Here is a 21255-nt window from a genome sequence, read left to right on the forward strand (position 1 = left end):
CGAGAGATGGTGCCACATTTACCGGTATTTTAATTATTTAAAAAACTCAATGTCAGTGAATTATTAATGTACAAATCATCAATCAGAAGCTTATTTAGTTTAATTATGATGTAAAATTATGTTTATATGCCAAGCAAAGTAAAAAATATTGATGCATGTGCAAAATTAGTTCTGTCGCCGCCGCTAGATGGCGACACTATTCCAGTGTCCATTAACTTGCCTATATGCTCTTCTATATGGAAATATATGATTGCAATGAATTTAATGAATAATGAATGATAATTATTAACAATTATAGTGCTGCTCATTCCTCTGGGTCAATAATGCATCCTATTCGTTACTTACGGCTGGTCGATTAGTATAATAAAGTGCATAGCATATTTATTAGAAAGAATGACAGGGCTGTGTTTTTAAAACTGTTTTGTATTGTTGCAAAATAATCGTATAATTATCATGGAAAAGGTTTGCTGTGTGTGCAAAAGGACAGAGTGCTCATATAAGTGTCCTGTATGTAGAGAGCCATAGTAAGTTCATAATACATTACGTTTGTTATTATCACATTGCTGGCCTTTTGTTTACATTCGTTCAAAAACCTCAAATATTAAAACCAAAGTACAAAACGAAGATACAAAACGCCTCATCTATGTAATTTACTTCATATGTTACTTCGCATTTATTTACATTTTTCTTGTCGAGCTAACTCCAACATATAATATTATCTTAACCTATACTCACCTATAGAGCTATTGCTGTGAAATACATGTATGTACGAAGAAGTGTCATAGATTACTTCCACCTTTATAAGATACAATTACAAATATATTTTTTGTGTGTATTAGTTGTTCTATAGCTTGCTGTAAGGTCCACAAAGAAAGTAACTGCGAACCACCAAAGCCTCAGCAGAGCGAAGCTACCAAAGTAAATACGATCAAGTATGAGTTTCCCACAGAGGATACAGTTCCCATTGAAAAATTGCAACAATTACACTTGAGCAAAGAGTTGAAAAATTGCTTAAGAAATCCACATGTACGTAACATTATGCGTTCAATCTTGACCGATAAGAATCCTACTAAAGCCATTGCTTTGGCTATGACTGAACCGATATTTGTAGAAATGGCAGATGCATGTCTGAAAGTTGTTGAACCATCGGTCGATGATCAACCATTTTAATGTACCTGGACAATATTGTCTGAAATTCAACTGTTGCGTATATTTTTCACAGAAAACTAAAGTGTATACTTTATTTTACACTTAATTAAACCATTTATTGAATTGCCATAAAAATATATACACGAGTTTATTAGATTTTTCAATGTATGAAATATTTATTACAAGTTGTACCTATCCTAAAATTGTGTTTGTACTTTTTATAGCTATTAAGGATCTTAAAAGCTTCCATTAAGAATGTTGTATATACTTTTAAATAAATGCAATGTTTTTTATGTAAAAGAAACGAGTTGATTTTGAAATAATCCCTAGAGGTCATTGTGACCTTCAAAATGTGATGCCCCTTTCCAAATCTCAGCTAAAAAATAAGAGTTCCCATTTGAAAAATGAAAGTTAACCTTCGAATGACCTCTAAGTTCAAGGTCAAGGGTAAATCTGAAGTTACAGAAAGACAGAAGTTTTTGAACCTTAAAATTGGTGTCGAGTCATTTTTTCCCAATAATGCATAGATTCTGAGATAAGGGTGGGTCCGTCACTTTTCGTAAGGCCTGTATATAAGAAAGAAGGAAACGAGTAAATAGTTTTTGTACAACGTTTATTTATCGACCAACAACAAACAATTGTCTTTCAAAATTCGTTAACAAAAATTACAAAGTGTTAAAAAAGATACTAGAGTTCTGTATGTGGAGGGTAGTAAGGTGAAACGTAATTTTCGAGATCCACCGGCATCTCTGTTCCATCCAGTTCCCTTTGGAGGGCGTAGTACCTTTTTCTGACGTGATGAGCTGCCATTTTTGGTTGTCTTTCTCTGGTAAATATTCCCTTTTTATTGCCACCCACTCTAATGTACGCTGTAAAAAATGTGTAATGTAATTATCAAAGCGTTAAACGACTCATCCATTTTTAAACTTTCATCAAGCTATTTACTTACTTTGAGCTGTCCGGAAGTCAGCAAAGTTCCAAATAAATTCCCCAATGAAGAAACCCTCATTTCTTAATCGATCGAATGCCTCAAAATGTTTCGAAAATACTTCTGTTTGGTATTCTTCGCTCCATACATACTCTGGCAGCTGAAAGATCATAATCGGTTTTTTTTAAACGAAACTTTTTATTTTTAAATTAAATCAATCGTATGTAAATAATATAGCATAATGTGATGTCTTAAAAAATATATCAGCTATTATAATATAAGCTTTTTAGTATTTGTCTATCGAGAACGTTTATATTTAAAATAATATTAAAAAAATGTACAATTATTAGATAATTCACCTCGTGTAATCCTGGCATAGTATCAGCTCCATACTCTGACATAAGCACGGGCTTATTATATTTCCTATGCCATGCCTCAGCCTCCCCTACAACCCTATTCGTAATTGTGTCGATGCGACCAGGGTTATTGTACCAACCGTTATAACGATTAAAGCTAATCACGTCAAGATATTCGCCAACTTTATCCTCCTAAAAACGATTTATCAGTTTTCCAATAAAATGTTTAAACGGCAAGTTGTTTAATTCTAAAACGTACAGTGTGTGTAGAAATTTCTACGAATACTTAAGTATTCGTACACTGATCAATTTCCAAAAAAACTATGTAAAATTGTAATTTATGAACTTATTTTTGATAAACAATGACATTCTACGTATTCTCGGAAATCTCTAGAACAGATAGAGTACAAAAAAAAAATAGCTATCTATGTAAGTTACGAAATTGACAAAAAAAAAAACAATTAATCGATAGAAATATTGAAGCAATAAGTATTCGTACAACTGATTAATTTTTAAAACTTCGTTAAAAAAAAAGAAATTTACATTAATTGACAAGTATATAATACTTCCTTCGTGAGATTTTCTTTTGATTTTATAATTATTGCAACTCTTCTAAGCATTAAATTAATTAAATTATTAGTTGTATATTATTATAGAAGTGGGATCTTCTTATATTTCTCTATTCCTCTATTAGAGCCATTTTTAAAAGTACTTTACTTTGGAAATTTGATGTCTTCTAATTCGTACGGAGCAATAAACTAATGTGTTTACGTTACAAACTCTGCTGTAAATGGTTCGTCATAAGAATCGTACAAATACTTATTGCTTCTATACTTTTATCCACTTTTCGCATTTTTTTGTTAATCTCATAAATTATATTAACTAGTAAATGTTGTTTGGACTATATTTATCTTAGAGACTTTCGAGAATATGTAATCTGTCAATCTAATATCATTGATATTCATGTTGTAACAGTAATGGAGCAAAAATGAATCGTGCAGAATTCAGTAATGTAATATAAAACATAAAATATTGTGCATGTATTACTTATTAATAAAGCGAAAGAAACTTTTGGGACAAGCTAATACTTGGTCTAAAATGATTTTCATTTACTGAAGGCTACGAAAGTGTAGAATATTGAGAATAATGTTTGTAAACAAACATGAAGATTGAACAGAAAAAAAGGGATTGTAATACGCGAGAATGATATCTTTCTAAATTTTCTAAATATCTTTATATTTACTATTATGTTTGGAACAATATCAGAAGCGTTAATTAAGGTCTAGAAAATGTTGCAATAGTAACCTGAACAGCTCGAGCCATCGCAATGGTAATCGGTCTAGTAGGATCGACTGCTTTCGTGTGATGGGCAATTTGTTTAAAGTATTCCTCAGCTTCCGGTAATTGCGTTCTAGGCTCGTTGGCGATGGACCACATGATCACTGAAGGACGGTTCTTGTCCCTCCTTATAAGTTCCGATATCGACTCCTTGTGACGGGAGAGGAGGGTGGGTGAAAAGTTCTCCGTGTCCACGGATGGGCATTCATCGATAATTAGGAATCCCATCCTTTCGAAAGTATGTCAATTAATACGTATGATTGTATCAAGAAAATAATCGCAGAACAAAATACATTGGCTGTCTAATTATTTTCATAAAATTCAAATACAAATGATCACAAAAATAGCAAGGTATCATATAAATCGATAGTAGACGTTTCTTTATGGTTTATAATTTATGATTATATAGTTTGCGATTTGATGTTTAGATTAACTTCATTTTATGAGTGAGTCATGGAAGATATGTGTGCATACCCCACAAAAATGAATAAACTAAAATGTTGTATATTTTCTAAATGGTTTTACAGTGGCCCCATCACCCTAGTTATACAGGGTGTCCCAGGCTAAGTGAAACGGAGCTCTAACTCCAAATCTATCGGCCGAATGCAAAATTTCAAATATGGAAATTGCATGGTAAAATGGGGCTCATGTTTCAGAGAGAAGGAATTTTTATTAACTTTGTTATTTAACAAAGATATGATGGTCAAGTTTCGTTTTTCAAATGGAACTATATATTTCTTTTTATACCATGCGATAGTACCATATTTGAAATTTTGCATTTGGCCGATAGTTTTGGAGTTAGAGCTCCGTATCACTTAGCCTGGGACACCCTGTATAATAATATTGTTATCATGTAAACTAAAAACTACTTATATTATAATACCATTCAGCCGGTATTTTGTAAATATAAAGAAGACAAAATTTTTGTTAAAATATAGAAGATCACTTGCATTGTGAACTAATAAATTATACAGTCGATTGTTCCATCTGTTAGCTTTACTATTGCACAACAAGAAATAGAATCTTGATTATTGCACGGGGACCTCTTTAATTGCACGATAGAAACAAGTGGAGGGGATGGTTGCTAAGCAATATGTAAGGTGTGAATATCCTCTGTGGAGCTACTATGTTCCAAGTGGATTGGTTACCTCGATTACTGCAGGCCAGTTTCGTGCAATAATCAAGGTTCTGTTGTATTCCTATACCTTACTGTACACCTATGGATTTCTTTTTTTGGGGAGCAGTGAAGAATTTTGTTTACCGGCCAGGCCAACAAATTACAAGTATGCAACAAGTAAAATTGCGAATTGAAAATGCTTTTCGTCGTGTGGAGTCAATGCCCGACGTTTACGAAAAAGTTTGTAAGAATTTAAAAGAGAGATTAAGGATCTGTCTATGTAATAATGGTGGACATATCGAAGCCGGTAACCAAGCACGATTATTAAGGTCCATAAATGTCGATGGTTCAATACTGTGGCAAAGGAGAAGACGCTCAAGACGCAGAGAACAACGCTAGAAATGTTCAACCTCGTTTTCCAAGTGCAGGATTCATTTGCGACCTATGATGCCTTTAAGACTTTTGTTCCATCGAGTAAGTGCTATACGATACCATAAAAAAAATTTGACCTTGAATTTCTCCGCCAAGGTCAATTTTGCGTCAACTTTTGTTTATAGATCTTCACCGATTATAAGCCGATAGAATCTGCTGGCGAAGCCACGACAAAACAGTTTGTTACACCCTGTACCTGTCAGCCAAGTCGAGTACTTCGTCGCTGTAAGGATAATGACTGGTCCTGTAAGCATTCGCACCGACCCATTTCAGTAACTCATGATCCCTGGCCACGGTCACCAAGTCCAGTCCGCGTCCTCTCAGGATAGAATCCTCGTGTCTGCCAAATCCCCGCAGGTACATTGGTCTGTTGTTAATGAGTAAACTGGTATTCGTCCAGGTCAACGTCCTGATGCCAATCGGTAGTCTATAGACGTCGATTTTGGAGTCATTCGTCACAGACAACGTCACCTTGAAAACAGAACGTTATTAGCGAGTTAAATTAACTATAAGCTGGCTATGAAACGTGTTACATGATTTTGCTTTCTCTTTTGAATATTCGTACCGATATACATTATCATAATACTAGAAATTAGATTGACCTTTCTGCTGTCAAATTTTACAGTCTTCTTCTTAATTTGGTGTACTAATTTTTTCTTGACTTCTTTATGTGATCAAATTATGTGCAGTTAGCTGCACTGTTATTGTCGGAATATTTTTTAATAAACATATGTTTCTGTAAATAGCTTGACTATAATCTTGATTTTCTCGAAGTAGCAGCAGTTAAAAGTAATTATAAAAATACTTCTAGGCTATAAAGGGGTATAAAACGTTTTACGTGATTTTCTTTTCTCTCTTGAATTTTCGTACCGATATACATTATCATAATACTAGAAATTAGATTGATCTTTCTGGTGTCAAATTTCGTAAAGTCTTCTTCTTAATTTGGTAATAAGCAGAAAATTAATTTGGTGTACTGGCTTTTTCTTGACTTGATGCAAATGTATTTGCAGTTAGTATTGCATTGTTATTGTAGGAATATTTTTTAATAAACATATCTTTCTGTAAATAGCTCGACTATAATCTTGATTTTGTCGAAGTAGCAGCAGTTAAAAATAATTATAAAAATACAATAACTTCCCTATCAATCGGGAAGTTAAAAATACTTCTAGGCTTGTTTCAATAACGTTTAAAAATATAATATATCTATATCATCTAAGCATTAATTCGATTCCTGTAATTTATCTTCAGAGGTAAACTTAATTAAAGAGAATTTCGATTTAATTCCCAACCACCCTCGTAGTTCTAATTTTGTATTTAGTATTGGTTTTGAAGAGAGAAGGTGACATTGACGCAACCCTGAGGCTACGCAACCCTTAGGCGACCAGTGTCTAGTCTGGCTTGATCTAAACCAGCCCAAAGTGGAATAGTTGAACAAAGAAATATTATACCTCCAAGGTGTACAGGTATCCAGGGTTAGGATCCATACCTCTGGGCCACCAGAGTTTAACAAGTGGAACTTTCAGCGTACCAGAAATTCCATACACTGGCTCCTTTATAGCTAAAGTGTCGTCAGCATCGAGCAGGCTCACTCTGCAGATCGGAATTTCGTTCCCGTGTAAACCTGCTGGCTGAATGGAGTATTTAACTATACCTACGTCACCGACAAATCCCGTCCTTACCGTTATATCTTCAATGTACACACGCGGTTTTGTGTGCAGCAAAACGGGCCTGCAAAATGAAGAATTTGGTGTTGGTGTTCGATATCACAATTTCATACGATTTTTGGAGGGGCCAAAACGTCCAAACATGCAGAAACCTGACACCAGTGGCACACCCAACACTGGAGGGAGTAACAAGTGCCGAGAACGTGATCGGGATTATTCGAGAAATGATGAAGACACCTATGAAAGCGTCAAGATCGGCGAATAACAAAATATATATGTTGTACTATATGTGGACGACCTTGTGATTGCTACTGAAAATTTGGAAACAATGAATAAAATCAAAGGTTATTTAATGAATATGTATTGGATTCTGGGACCTAAATCGCCACTCACACTACAAAACAAACTACTTCTTTACAAAGCCGCTATCATTCCAATATGGAGTAATATTATAATATATAGACAAGAAAAGTAATATAAATTTAATTCAGAGATTCCAAAACAAAGCACTAAAGATCATAACTCCTGCACCATGGTATGTCACTGGTGATACCCTCCATAAAGATTTAGGAATACAGTATGTCAACGAGCACGTAAAAAAATTTGCAACTACATATAAAAATAAAATAACAAATCATCCCAATGAATTAGCTACGATGCTAAACCAAGCGCCAACAACGAGAAGACTAAAGAGACAAAAGCCAACTGATCTACAAATGTAATTAATAAATTTTAATTCTTAGTGGAAACGCTGCTGAGCGTCGTCCACACGTGCGACACACACATTGATCAAATTTGCTAGTTGGCTCCAAGAGCCAGTTGTAAATTTTCTGTTAATTAAAAAAAAAAAATAAAAAAAAGAATTAATGAATACATTTAAAATGACGGATTTAAACGATATTAGTTTCTTTTTAGGAGTAAAAATCGAACGTCGTGAAAATAAAATAACCTTGGATCAGAGTGGCTATATTAAAACTGTTCTAGAGAAGTTTAATATGAATGACTGTAATCCTGTTAATGCACCTCTACTAAGCAAGTTAGATTATCAAGCTTTAAATTCTGTAGAAAAGATAGAAGCACCATGTCGTAATTTGATCGGTTGTCTGATGTATATTAATTAATCAATCAATTACGAATCAAGAAGCACTCTATAATCCAAAGCATCAATTTCTAGACTTCATTATTAGGGTGGTTAAAACGAAATCCTTGGATCTTTTTTGGTAAATCCTTCATAGTACAATTTTGTATGTTACAATCCTTCGATTGATTTATATAAATGTCTTCAGGATTATTCATTTAAATGTCTCATTGAAATTCTTAATTTTGATGTAACTTTCTTTTAAACTGATTTGATTTTTGCTTGAGAAAATTTAAAAAAACAATTAAATATGATCTTCCGGGAACGTTTAACTTTTGTCAAAATAATGATCTAATAGTGCAGTTTTGTGGTGAAATTTGAATTCGGAATCGAGACATTTATAACAAATGATAGGATACATTAAAATCCCCAAAAACTTGATGTATGTTCTATTGTGTATTTAGTTGGTGAACTACCCGGTGACTGTGTTCGCGCGTATTCTTCTCGCGATGGATAGATTGTCTTGCACTGGTAGTTTGCTTTTGTTCGTAACAAAAATACCGACGATAATTAATCTATTATCGCGAAATATGTGATGGTTCAGAGAGCGTAAACTTTTCGAAAGTCGAACGATCTGGTTAGTTAGTTGACTATTGTGCCATGCACTCTGACCTGGTTAGTCGAATTTATTAAGAAACTAAATTTGTGATTTATTTAAATTAAATGAATTCATTAAAGGAATCAATTTTAAATTAATTCAAATAAATTTATCTGAATCAAATGAATACATTAAACGAATAAATTTTAAATTAATTTAAATAATATTTATTTTAGTGATGTACCTTTGTCAAAGGAAGAAAATTTATAATCTAAACGAGCAACAGAAATATTCTGCATCTTTATTCCATTTAATATGAAATTAATCCGTCGTTGATTGTTATAAATGGATGTATAAGTGGTTTTAGTGGTGTTTACGTATTACACGACATTTTTGTGTAACAATTAAAAATTTGATGGGATATAAATATTCACTCGCCTGTGTATACCAGCGTAGTTGAAAAAATCAAAAGTATACGTCTGTGTGTGTACAGTTCCGTTATCAACAGCAGTATCCACGATCCGTCCTTGCGGGACACTTGTTTGTAGTAACGTATTATCTACTGCCACTGTTATGCTATTTTTATCTCCGTAGTTTAAATAAGACGAGATCTCGGCCTCGAATGGTAGATGGCCCATTTCATGGTTGGTCACTAGTCCACCATTTACCCACTGAAAAATATAAACAAAAATTTAAACAATTCTTTGACATTCATAAACAAAGAGAATTGATCGCATCTAATTAACATAAATTCAAAATTAAGGCACTCTGGTTGATCTACGACAATTCGAAATGTAACAAATATTTTCACCTGAAAAAATTTGAGATGATTCGTTAGATGTGTATTGATATATAGACTTAGTTTGGAAAGAAATTCCGAAATCATCTATTTTTTAAGGTATTGGACCAGGGAGACAAAGTGTTTCAGCTCTATAAAATTATTCGATTAAAAATGTTCGCATCTTAGATAATCATTTACCCAAATCATCTATTTTTTAAGGTATTGGACCAGGGAGACAAAGTGTTTCAGCTCTATAAGATCATTCGATTAAAAATGTTCGTATCTTAAATAACGTGTTTCGAAAGAAGTGAAGAAAATATAAAAAAAATAGAAGATTTTTGGATATTATTTCGGTGCTTACCACCTGTGCGAGGTAATTGACCGAACCAAATCTGACGAAGACCCTTTGTTCTCGCCAAGAAGAGGGAGCAAAGAATGTTCGTTGGTACCAGACAGCTCCAACGTGGTCCCTAAGTTCCCTCGAGGTTGTGATATCGTTGTAGGACGATGGAACAGGCATTTGCATCACTTTTCCTACCTACACAAACCAGTGTATGCAGATAAGTGAATCGTAGACGTATAATTACATGAAATTAACGTCCACGCGACTTCGAGTACCACACGAACATGCAACAATCGCTCTTGAATAGATACTGACACTTCGGTCGAACTTAATTTGCAACGTTTAATTTATTTGACAACAGGAAACTATAGATTAATGGAACAAAAAATTTGAATACCAGTTTTGCGAGTGCATTCGATTATTACCAGTTGTTAAAAGTGATTTTGGTCTAGGTGGTTAATTTTCTTTGATTAAAAACGATAGTTAAGATACATTCGTTACAAATGCTCCAAATTGACAGTGGAGGAGTTTTCGAAAATATACTATTTATTTGGACAAGACGCATTAATTTAATGGTAGAATAAAGAGATCATCAAACAAGAAGATGACCACTCTGCAGATGATTAGTATTGTTCGTGTATCTACTCATATTTTCCTCGAACATAGTTTCAAATAACAATATACAGTGGGTGTAATAAGTATTCGTACACTGGTCAATTAAAAAAAAAAAAAAACTATGTTCAATTGTAATTTATTAACTTCCTTTTTATAAACAATGACATTTTACATATTCTTGGAAATCTGTACGATAGATACAGTATAAACAAAATTAGTTATTTATATAAGTTGCAAAATTAACAAGAAAAAACAATAAATCGATAGAAATACATTAGGTTGTTCCAAAAGTTTCTTTCGCTTTATTAATAAGTAATACATGCACAATATTTTATGTTTTATGTTACATTACTGTATTGTGCACGATTCATTTTGCTCCATTACTATTACAACATGAATATCTATGAAATTAGATTGTCTATTTATATAAACACGATCACATAAAATAATTGAGTGCAACTCGCGAAAGAAACTTTCGGGACAACCTAATAGAAGCAATAAGTATTCGAACAAATGTTAAATTTTCAAAACTTCATTAAAAAAAAAACATGAAATTTACATTAATTTATAAGTAATTAATACTTCGTGGAATTTCATTTTGATTTTCTAATTGCTGCAACTTTTCTAGGCATTAGGTAAATTAACTAAATTTGATGTTGTTCGGGATGAGATCTTCTTCCACTCTTGTATTAAAACATTTTTTTAAGACTTCTTTACTATAATTTTGATGTTTCTAATTCGTACGAAACTATAAACTGATGTGTTTATGTTACAAATTCTACTGTAAATGGTTCGTTATAAAAACCGTACCAATATTTATTGCTTCTATATTTTTGCTGATTTTTCGTACTTTCTTGTTAATTTCGCAAATTATATAAACTAATAACTGTTGTTTAGACTATATCTATTTTAGAGATTTCCGAGAATATGTAGAATATCATTACGTTATCATATCATATCGTGGGATTATAAAAAAAGAAATTAATAAACTACAATTTCACAAAAGTTTTTTAGGAAATTGATCGATGTACGAATACATTCTACACCCACTGTATGTCAAAAATCCAAATGTTATACTACTCTAATATGTGATAATGTGTGAAACAGTCATAGATATGCATTGATAGTTTCTATCTTTCAAGTTGCAATCTTAGATCCTTGTTTATCTTCAGAAATTGCACCATATCATACAAAATATATTCTCACATCTTACTTTCTTATGAAAATGCTTTTTGTCGCTTTTTTAAGATGTACACTATTCACACATTACCCACTGCTTCAGAAAGAATCGCGTTACTTTTTCCATGTAACACAAGCTCATATTTGTTATGTATACACGGTCTGTCTAAAAAGAAATCGAACTTTTGCTATAAAAAGAAAAAAGTACCAGTAAAGTTTTTACAGACACGTTGATTTACTCAAAATAATCTCCCTCTGCGTCAATACAGCTTGTAGACCGCGTAATTAACATTTCGAAGGACCTTTGCAGCGGCCAACGTTGCTATAATGTGTCCCTTTCATTCTACACCCACTGTACGTAAGGACTCGTGAAATAACCAGATCAAACAGTTTCGTTTTAATTTTGTAGATTTATAATTAAATTGAGATTTCTACGATTACCTTCGACAAATAGTTGGCAAACCATCCTTCCTTGTAGCCCTTCAGTGCATCTCCTGATGGTGAAACGACGAAGTCCCACATACCATCGAGAATTTTTACCTACGTACAATTTTCACCTACTTATTCTTTATAGTTTCATTGACAATTATTTTCTACTTACGTTTAACTATTTTGTTATTTAAATACTTGGCTACCTGAGTATTCGAATACCGAACTATTTCATCAAACTTTGTATGTCAGACGATGGGAATAGACAATGTACGTAAAAAATGTACGCGAAATTCGAACGGAGCAGTTACCTCTCGCGATTCGCTTTCTCGTGGATAAAGCATGCCACGAAGAAGCACAGGCGCATCTTCTTCCGGGGGCAAGGGTGAATATTGAATTGGTATGTCGGGATATTCGATCTCGGGTCCCGATTCCCCCGCCATCGCAGCGCCAATCAGAAAAAAAACCAAACGCCACATCCTTCCTCAGCGTTCCTGGAATAAAAACAATGAATTCCCCCGATTAGCAATGCTAATTTGGCATCTTCTAGACCGACCTTTTCATTCGTTCTATATAGTAACTTTCATATGTTGTAAATAACACAACCTTCTTTCCATCGCTCTCCATCTTTTTCAGATAGAGGGTAAGGTGCTTTTCTGATAAAATATTGACGTAGGTATTTCAGAATCATAATGAAATAAATTATGACGAGAGGGTGGTGTTTTTTTTTTTTTTTTTTAGATTTGTTGTATTCCGCTTGATTCGTTACTTTATTATTATTTAACAAGTACAACGTCGAGGGAAATTGAACGAAGTTAACAAAGGTATACGCGTGGTACTGGCTATAGATCCTCGTATCGAGACGGTTCGGACAATTCTCTAATTCAAAGGGAAAAGTAGTGGGCTTTATAGGTTCAGGAAAGATAGAAAATGGGAGGATAGGAATTATTTTAAGTTTAGCGGTCGGCAAAGGAGAGGTAGCGAGGTCGAGATCCGGGTTGACTAGTCAGGATGAAATCAACAGTTGTCGAAGGAAGAAATTTGGAATGTTTGCTGCTGGAGTCTGACGGAGGATGAGAAGAAGAGTGTAATAACTAGCCTCGTTATCGCTATATAATTCCTCGAGGATGGGTACTCGAAGCTCTTCCTAATTCTACTTTCCAGTAGCGCCAAAGCGTCTAGTTTAAGTACATGCAAATATTAACTATGAACACGTTTTCTCTCTAAATCATGTTTCTAGAATAGAGTTATCTTAACTAAAGCTAATACAAAAATTATGTTGGCATACAACATATTTTTGAAATAATAGAACGGGTGAAGTGTTAAGTAAGCATAATCTAGCGATTAATGTTCTAAAATGTTGAGATTATTAACAATAAATTCAAATAGTTTTCTCTCTTCTCTTTTATACACAATATTACTTCTGTGCGACCATACGATATAAAATATAAAACATTTACCTTTACTTGTAATCAAGGCTTACAAATTCCGTTTCATCAGCCACGTACCACAAGTAACTGATATTATTTTTACTAAATATACATTGGTTTCACGCAGTAGCAGAAGATCGAACGAAGATATTTGAATCTTTATCTGAATATGAATTTTAGACTCCGAGCTTTGACTCCTCCACGTGTTTGGCGATAAAATGCAATCTCGATCGAGATCAAATATTTTTTTGCAGACTTCTATTATAGATATTTCATTAATTAGTTAATTCATTCCCTTTTTAGCTTTCGATAGTGCATAGTTCGGGGGCAAATGCATGAAAAAATACAGAACAATGTGTACGTATCGATATACACAACGCAAAGTATTACAAACTGTTTTTTGCAAATAATCAGGGACGACGATAATTATCTTTCATTATAATTGCACCGAATCTGAATAATTCTGATATGTAATCAGGAATTCTTGTATCAGTTTATCAGATTAGGTTGCCTCTCCCCTCCCAACACCCTTGTTAGAGCAACTGATGTACTCAATTACTATGTACGCGCTTCCCTGACCGATAAAGTGAAAGATAATCAGCGTGGCAGAAGTTTATAATAGCTCCAAAGATGCAATATCATTTCGTGCGTGTTCTACAACAAACACAATTGCTACTTGGCGAATAAATCTAACCGTGGAAATTTTTTATTATATTAAATAATTTTATTTGAAACGTATTTTGTAAATCTCCAAGATTGAGTTTGTCGAACTGTAATATAGGATAAAATGATAGGTAGACAATGTTTTTGTTTATATTTAGATATAGAGGAGTTCGAATAATCGACGACCTACTGTTACATAAACATATTGATCACTGACATGTTCATTCAACAAGAAGAATTACACTGTTTAATGGCCTTATTCAATTAATCCTTTTCAGTAATTGTCTTTAAAATTGATTGAGGTACTACTTCATTTTCTGTTAAATTTGACTAATTTTTACTTTGTACCATTTGTGAGTTTTTTTGTTGTATTTTTAAGAAGGAAACTTATACGAAATATAATATATTATAATATTGATTCAACTTCATGATTTCATATCTTCTACATGATTCATCGTTCAGAGCTATCTGACAATGATTTTTTCAGTAATTTCTTACAATTCCATACTATGACAATTGACTCGATAGCTTGGCAGCAACTAATACGAAGAAACGTCTAAACATTTCAAATTCAAATCGGCTATCATTGGCTGCACTCAGCAGGGAAAACACTTGTGCAACTGTTGAGTGATTCACTTGGATTCTCTACTTCGATTCGTCTAGGCACTTCGAATAGACGAATCGTAGTAGAGAATCCAGTAGAGAATCTCAACAGTTGTCTTTGAATGCACCTATTCTGTCCCACCGATCGAGCTCCCGCCACGCCACCCACATATGGACGGTAAGGATTTTTACTAATTAAATTAATTTTAAAAGTGAGATGTCGAAGAAAAGTAATTTTTATAGAATTGGTAAATTCCGAAGAGTTAGCAAAAAAAAAAAAAAATACTACTTAGATTATGTAATTTGTAATTGTATACAGGGTGTCTACGTATAAGTTCGGACATACGCAGGGTGTCAATTCTACAACAAATTTCCAACAAGAAATTACTCTTAGACATTTTCTTTGTGTCGCCTTATTCTCGAGAATGTTCACTTTTAATATTTTTTCTGCGTTTTCGACTTGACACTCTTTAAACGGCAAACTTAAAACTAAGTATACCATTCGTAAGGGCGTTAAATTTACCATCTCCCTGATGCCAAACTAAAATTTATTACGTAGATTTAACAAGTGAAAAATTAGGTCAAACTTTACATTGTGAAAATTTCAAAAAATTTGATCTTTTCTGTACTCGTTTTTCGGTTTCAAAGATATAGATGTTTGGTGGGCACTCTTTGGGAAAAACTTCGTCAAAGTCTCACCTTTGGAATGGTACTGTCAACAAAAATTGTACGGTGTTATTTTAGGGAGAAAATGACGTTTAAATGCAGGAAAGCGTGGGTTTTTAGTTTAAAATCGATATTTTTCAACAAAAATCGACTTGTCACTTTAAAATTAACTTGACATCGGGTTTGATGTATTTTTTAGTGACACTCCCGAGCCTCCCCAATTAGGAAAATAACTGATTTTTTGACACTTCAGGGCTCTCCCAGCCGTGTGTAGAGCCTGAGTGCGAAGCGAATAATAATTGTTTGTAAACATGTATCCATAGAATTTTCGTTTTTAGAGACTATTTAATCAAAATCAACCTCGGTGTACCGATAAATGATGTGAAGATTGGAACACGATCGATTTCACACAGCAAAAAATCAATGTTTTCGGCGCAGGAGAACCGATAAGTTTTGATTTAGGAGGCGGACATTTTGAACGCTTTTCTGCATTTAAACGTCATTTTCTTCCTAAAATACCACCGTATAATTTTGTTTGACAATACAATTCAAAAGCCGAGACTTCGAGGAAGTTTTTCACGAAGAGTGCCCGCCAAACAACTATGTCTTTGACACCGAAAAACGAATATAGAAAAAGTCACATTTTTTGAAATTTTCACAATGTAAAGTTTGACCTAATTTTTCACTTGTTCGTAACACTTTTTCGAACGGTTTACTTAGTTTTAAGTTTGCACTGTAATTTGGTGGAGTTATGGCCGTTTAAAGAGTGTCAAGTCGAAAACACAGAAAAAATATTGAAAGTGGAAATGCTCGAGAACAAGGCGACACAATGAAAATGTCTCAGAGTAATTTTTTGTTGGAAATTTGTTGTAGAATTGACACCCTCCGTATGTCCGAACTTATACGTAGACACCCTGTAGAAGCAACATTTTAGTCTCGTAGGAATTTTCACGATTATCAGTCAAAGCGTTAAACAGGTCTTCGCAGGGCACCGCGAAGCACAGTTTGGGACACGCTGGTGTAGGGTGTCGTCCACAGCAATATCGGCTTCCTGGCACGGTGCCCTCCTACGAGAGCAGACTTCCCTTCCCAAAGCATCAAATCGTTTCCTCGTGTTGCACATGTGCAGCGTCGCCACTGTCCCTAATTCTTCGAATGGACACCACGAGAATTTAACAATTGCTGCTGACTATAGCGATGGGAACGATGCCCTCGCAAGCGGTATCGATTAGCGATGGGAGTAATATCGATACCATCCATAACAGGCCGTTATTATAATCTCCTATCGAACAATATCAGGTGAAATTCGCATGAAAGACAAGGTTGGGCCAAGTAAGTGCGATGACTTATAATTTCTTTATCGGTGCCCTCAGAGAAAAATGTCTGAGGTGAAAGATGAATGGTTGAAGGAGTTCTAGGACCATACTTTTGTATAAGTGTAATGGTGTATGTGCATTTCATAGTTGTATTAATTTTTTAACTAGAAATAAATGTCATTTTTGTATAGATTGAATCCTTTCTTCATTCTTAGTAAGAAAGTATTAGAGAAAACTGGTAGAAATATCATTGGTTCATGAAATATTTTCGAAATATGATGGAATACATGAAATATTACCCTAATACGTAAGAAAGTATTAAGGTAAAGTAGTAGAAATATCGTTAGGCTATGAAATATTTTAAACAATTGTCTGTAATGAAGATAATGCTCAAAAGTTTCGAGGCAAAGTTTTAAACATTTTGTAAACTAATGAGACTGCAATAAGAATGTAACTAGAATATACTTTGTGCACATGGGTGGAAAGTAAGGGAGAAGAAAAGAAAATGCATTTTCATTTAAATATATAATGCAACAGTTATATATAAATTAGGCAGGAATCTGGAGCCTCTCCATTCTAACAATCATAAAAGTATTTGAATTATCCAAAAAGCTAGCGTAAAGAAACATGATTTAGAGAGAAAACGTGTTCATAGTTAATATTTGCACGTATTATGGGGACCGAAAAGTAATGTCATTCCTTTTAAATTAAATTCAAACAAATACTCTTAACAATTTTCTATTTTTAAGCAATTATGTAATCACCCTCGTTATCAATAGTCCTTTGCCATTTAGTGTGCAAAATGTTCAATGCGAAATCGATAAGAGTCAATGAGCTGATAAATGGTAAATAAGTATTGAGATTCGCAGAAATGACATTACTTTCCAGTCCACCTAATACTTACACTAGACGCTTTATGCTACTGGAAAGTAGAATTAGAAAGAGCTTCGAGTGCCTATCCTCGAGGAGGATATTATACACTGATAACGAGGCTAGTTGTTACAGTCATCGCACTTCTGATTAGATAGCGTTGGTAAAAGGATAACACTGTTCGCTAATCCGAAGGTTTACGAGCCTAAACCTTGCTAGAATAGTGTTAGAGGCTATTGAACATTACGCGTAAAAGTAGCACTATTTTTATAATACAATTTAAATCCCAGGTGGGTTACATCAAACTCCAACAGTAAGAAAGAACATCTTCAACACTACTAAGGATCAGAGTTAGACAGGGCTAAAAGGATAGCATTGTTCGCTAGTCCGAAGATTCGTGAGCCTAATGCTAGAATAGTGCTAGACACTATTGAACATTACACTTAAAAGTCGCACTATTTAAATCCCAGGTGGAGTTACATCAAACTTCACCAGTAAGAAAGAAGATCCTCAACACTACTAAAGATCAGAGTTAGACAGGGTTAAGTACCCATCCTCGATGAACTACATAGCGATAAGGGGGTTCCTATTAGAATCATCGCGCCTCCGATTCAATAGCACTGTGAAAAGGATAACGCTATCGGAAATTGGAATTAGTAAGGGCTCGTTTATGTAATAATAGTAGTTATCGCAATCATCCCTGATCAGATAGTGCTGAGAGAAGGATGACACTGATAGCTCCTTCAAACCCCCTTGACACTGTTCAGTGGTCCTCGAACTTAAGAATTCAAAACATCTCTTGATCCTCACACTTTAGGCGATTCTTTCAGGATCACTCACCTCTACTGTCAGAACCGATAGTTCTCCAGACGAGTTGCTCGCATCACGAGCAGGAGATGGTCACTAGGGCCAAGCCGTGGCCCATCCGTCGCCAGTGGGAAAAAGGATAATAATTTGCGGCTGTTTCCTTGGTCTCCGGTCGCGGTCAGCGCGGCATCGTCGTCCTGGCACGTTCTCGCTTGTCGAGATCTTACACGCCACTAGCTGCTAGACCAGAGAATCGGTTCTACCTATCCCATCGGACTGCACTGAGCCTCGCCAGCCGGCTGGCCCGCTCTTATATACCGGGTGTTCGTGGTCAACCGCCGACAGGCTGCCACGCGAGATTACCGCGAATCCTGTCCGCCTTTGCCGGGTTGAATCGCCAGCCCTGATTCACCGTCGCCGAGCTTATCGGGCACGTTCGTTTTTTCGCGCCAATACGCTATTTTCACCTGGCGCAGTGCTTCTCAAATATTATTGTTTGAGAAGCATGGTTTGCTTGGTAGGGTGGGGAGAAGGAAGAGCTCAGCTTGCCCTCCTGTATGATTTTAACCTACTTTTACGGAGTGACTGGGTATGTATCTCTGTTATTGCGTGCGGTGCTACCATGTAGGTGAGAGGAGCTTTTAGAAGTTAGACTTCAGCATGAAATGTAGAACTTGGAAATTAAAATAGAATTAATTAAAATTTTCCTTTTGTTTATTTGGTGTAAATGTAAGATTCATGTATGTGTAAGTACGTAGAAGTGAAGTATCTTTCAAGGATCAATCACGATATTAAGGTCATTCGATGTGAAAGACATTTTTTGAAGTACCATCTTGGACTTTGATGAAATTTTGATATCTTGTAGTCTTTAATAGTATTTGAACGTATCTCGAAGGATTTTCAAAAATTTGGAGAATTGTCGATTTTACGGCTGTTTCAATTTTGGGGCTGTTTCTTTCGAAAAGGATACTTGTGTTTCGAAAGGCTTCTTGGGTCACTGGAGAACTTGAAGTCAACGAATCGCGGCTGGCGTATTGCAGTTGCTTTCATTCACTTTACGTAACTCATCTACGATTCACGCAACGACGGCCTGCACGGTCCTCTCCGTAGAATTAAGCGCGAGATATGCCTCTGGCCGCAGGTAGTTTGACTTCCACTACACCTTTAATTAGTATTCCGTGCAAATAGAGATTAGTTCGTTGACACTTGTGGGTATTCCTATCTGGTGAAGCACGTTTCTGGACTTCTTGCTCGACGTCCGATTTTCCAAGCGTCGCGTACAAGATTGCGTTATCGCGATGTCACTATTTGAATTCTTTGCATGCACATGCCGCGACAATTTATCTTTCCGCTCAAGACACTTTCTGTGTGTTTTGGTTATCGTCGAGCGATTCGGTTAATGCGTGATAACGAATTCACTCTTGTTGCAAATATGTCAAGCATCACTGTGGCTATTGATAATATTGTGTTAGGCGGATTGCTATTGTTTGTTATAGTCGAGATAAGCTATCTGGATAAATCGTTTAGTTTTAGAGATAGAAGAGATTGTTTACTGTGATTAACTTTGCTCGATGTTGGAAAGATCTAAGATTTACTTATTTTAAATTACAAACCATTTACATTCAGCGAATTATTTACTCTATTTGTTTCTGGAAAATAGTGCAAGAAATAAAAATTACACGAATGTTCTAAGTGTACGTTTAATCAGCGTTTAATACTTTTTATGTTCGGGAATATTACTTTCTCGAGAAACATTGGAATAACAATCTGAAACTTCGAGATGCAATTGAAATTTTATCTCTGAATTAATCACAAATTTATAATGTATGTAGTAATATTTAGTATTCGCTTAAATATTAATGACAATCGCGGTTCAGGATAAGTATTCATTGAAGGCATTAATCGGGGAAAATTTGTCTAAATTTTGATATCTAGAGATTTTAATAACTAAAAATTAATTTCTGACGATAGTTCAATTATTTATTAACGATACTTGTTAAAGGAATTGTGAAGTATACAATTTTGCTGTAATATTAATGTTTCACGAATTATTTTCTCGATGGACTCAACGAGTCTTCGAAGCGACCAACATGTCACGAGGTTGTTGTTTGCCCTTCCCCTTCTCTACTTCGAGACGCACAAGCGAGCCGCGACCCTCTACCGACACAGGTATACGAGGGGTGAGAAATCATTCGTCGTTGATCCTTCGTTCGATACGGATCTCGCGATCGCGCGTCCGCGTCTCGCGTCCCTCCTATTTGTAGTTTCCCTATTGGTTGTGGGTATCTTAGTTTGGTTTGGTTAGTTTTAAGGCATGCGTGTACGAGTGCCTGTCCTCTGCCAAATAATTATTAATCATTTGTTCAATTCTTTCGTTTGTTCGTAAGTCCATATTGGACTCGCAACTCCGTTCTCCATTTCGATCACTATTACTTGATGTGATAAGTGTAGTGGTCAACCATGTGACTGGCCGAAGTCGGTTGTCGTCCTCTAGTGGGTCTGATTTGAGAGAGGGTCAATCGACGCCTCCGAGGAATCTTTTAGTCTCTGTACGCATCAGGCGAAGTCCAGGCTCCCGACGCAGCGCAGCTCAAAAGAGCCGTCAGACGGATGCAAGTCGTGTCCTGGACTCCTGACGTTGTGCAGAGAGTAGAACTCCGTTTCGGACTCTACGACCGTCAGACATACCTGGTGTCGCCAGGGCAGGGCAACCCGACGCGGTGCTACCTACGTCGTACACTGTAAGGTCGGATCTGGGCCCTCGGCAGCAGGTATGCAGGGAGTAGAGTACTGGCGGAGACGTTGATCGTCTTTCTTTTGAATCAGACTCACCAGAGGAAACGGGACTGACTCTGTAAGTCCAGTTACGTGGTCGCGTCGTGTCGCGATT

At 35.3% G+C, this 21255-nt stretch overlaps 2 protein-coding genes across 2 annotated transcripts; one reads left to right on the top strand and one right to left on the bottom strand.

Annotated features, from left to right (window-relative positions):
• The first annotated feature begins 212 nt into the window (after window positions 1-212).
• Window positions 213-1305, top strand: LOC128872141 (zinc finger HIT domain-containing protein 3). Its single transcript, XM_054114542.1, has 2 exons — window positions 213-524; window positions 840-1305. Exons 1-2 carry the CDS (start codon window positions 454-456, stop codon window positions 1168-1170), a joined length of 402 nt encoding a protein of 133 aa, XP_053970517.1. The 5' UTR covers window positions 213-453; the 3' UTR covers window positions 1171-1305.
• Window positions 1306-1732: 427 nt separating this feature from the next.
• Window positions 1733-19624, bottom strand: LOC128872140 (beta-glucuronidase-like). The gene is made up of 11 exons (XM_054114540.1): window positions 18399-19624; window positions 12322-12504; window positions 12023-12121; window positions 9806-9982; window positions 9102-9334; window positions 6772-7051; window positions 5517-5791; window positions 3739-4000; window positions 2437-2625; window positions 2099-2237; window positions 1733-2018 (listed from the first exon to the last, which is right to left on the bottom strand). Exons 2-11 carry the CDS (start codon window positions 12487-12489, stop codon window positions 1837-1839), a joined length of 2004 nt encoding a protein of 667 aa, XP_053970515.1. The 5' UTR covers window positions 12490-12504; window positions 18399-19624; the 3' UTR covers window positions 1733-1836.
• Between the last annotated feature and the right edge of the window lie 1631 nt (window positions 19625-21255).

Source organism: Hylaeus volcanicus, chromosome 2 (assembly GCF_026283585.1).
Source record: "Hylaeus volcanicus isolate JK05 chromosome 2, UHH_iyHylVolc1.0_haploid, whole genome shotgun sequence".
Lineage (NCBI taxonomy): Eukaryota > Metazoa > Arthropoda > Insecta > Hymenoptera > Colletidae > Hylaeus > Hylaeus volcanicus.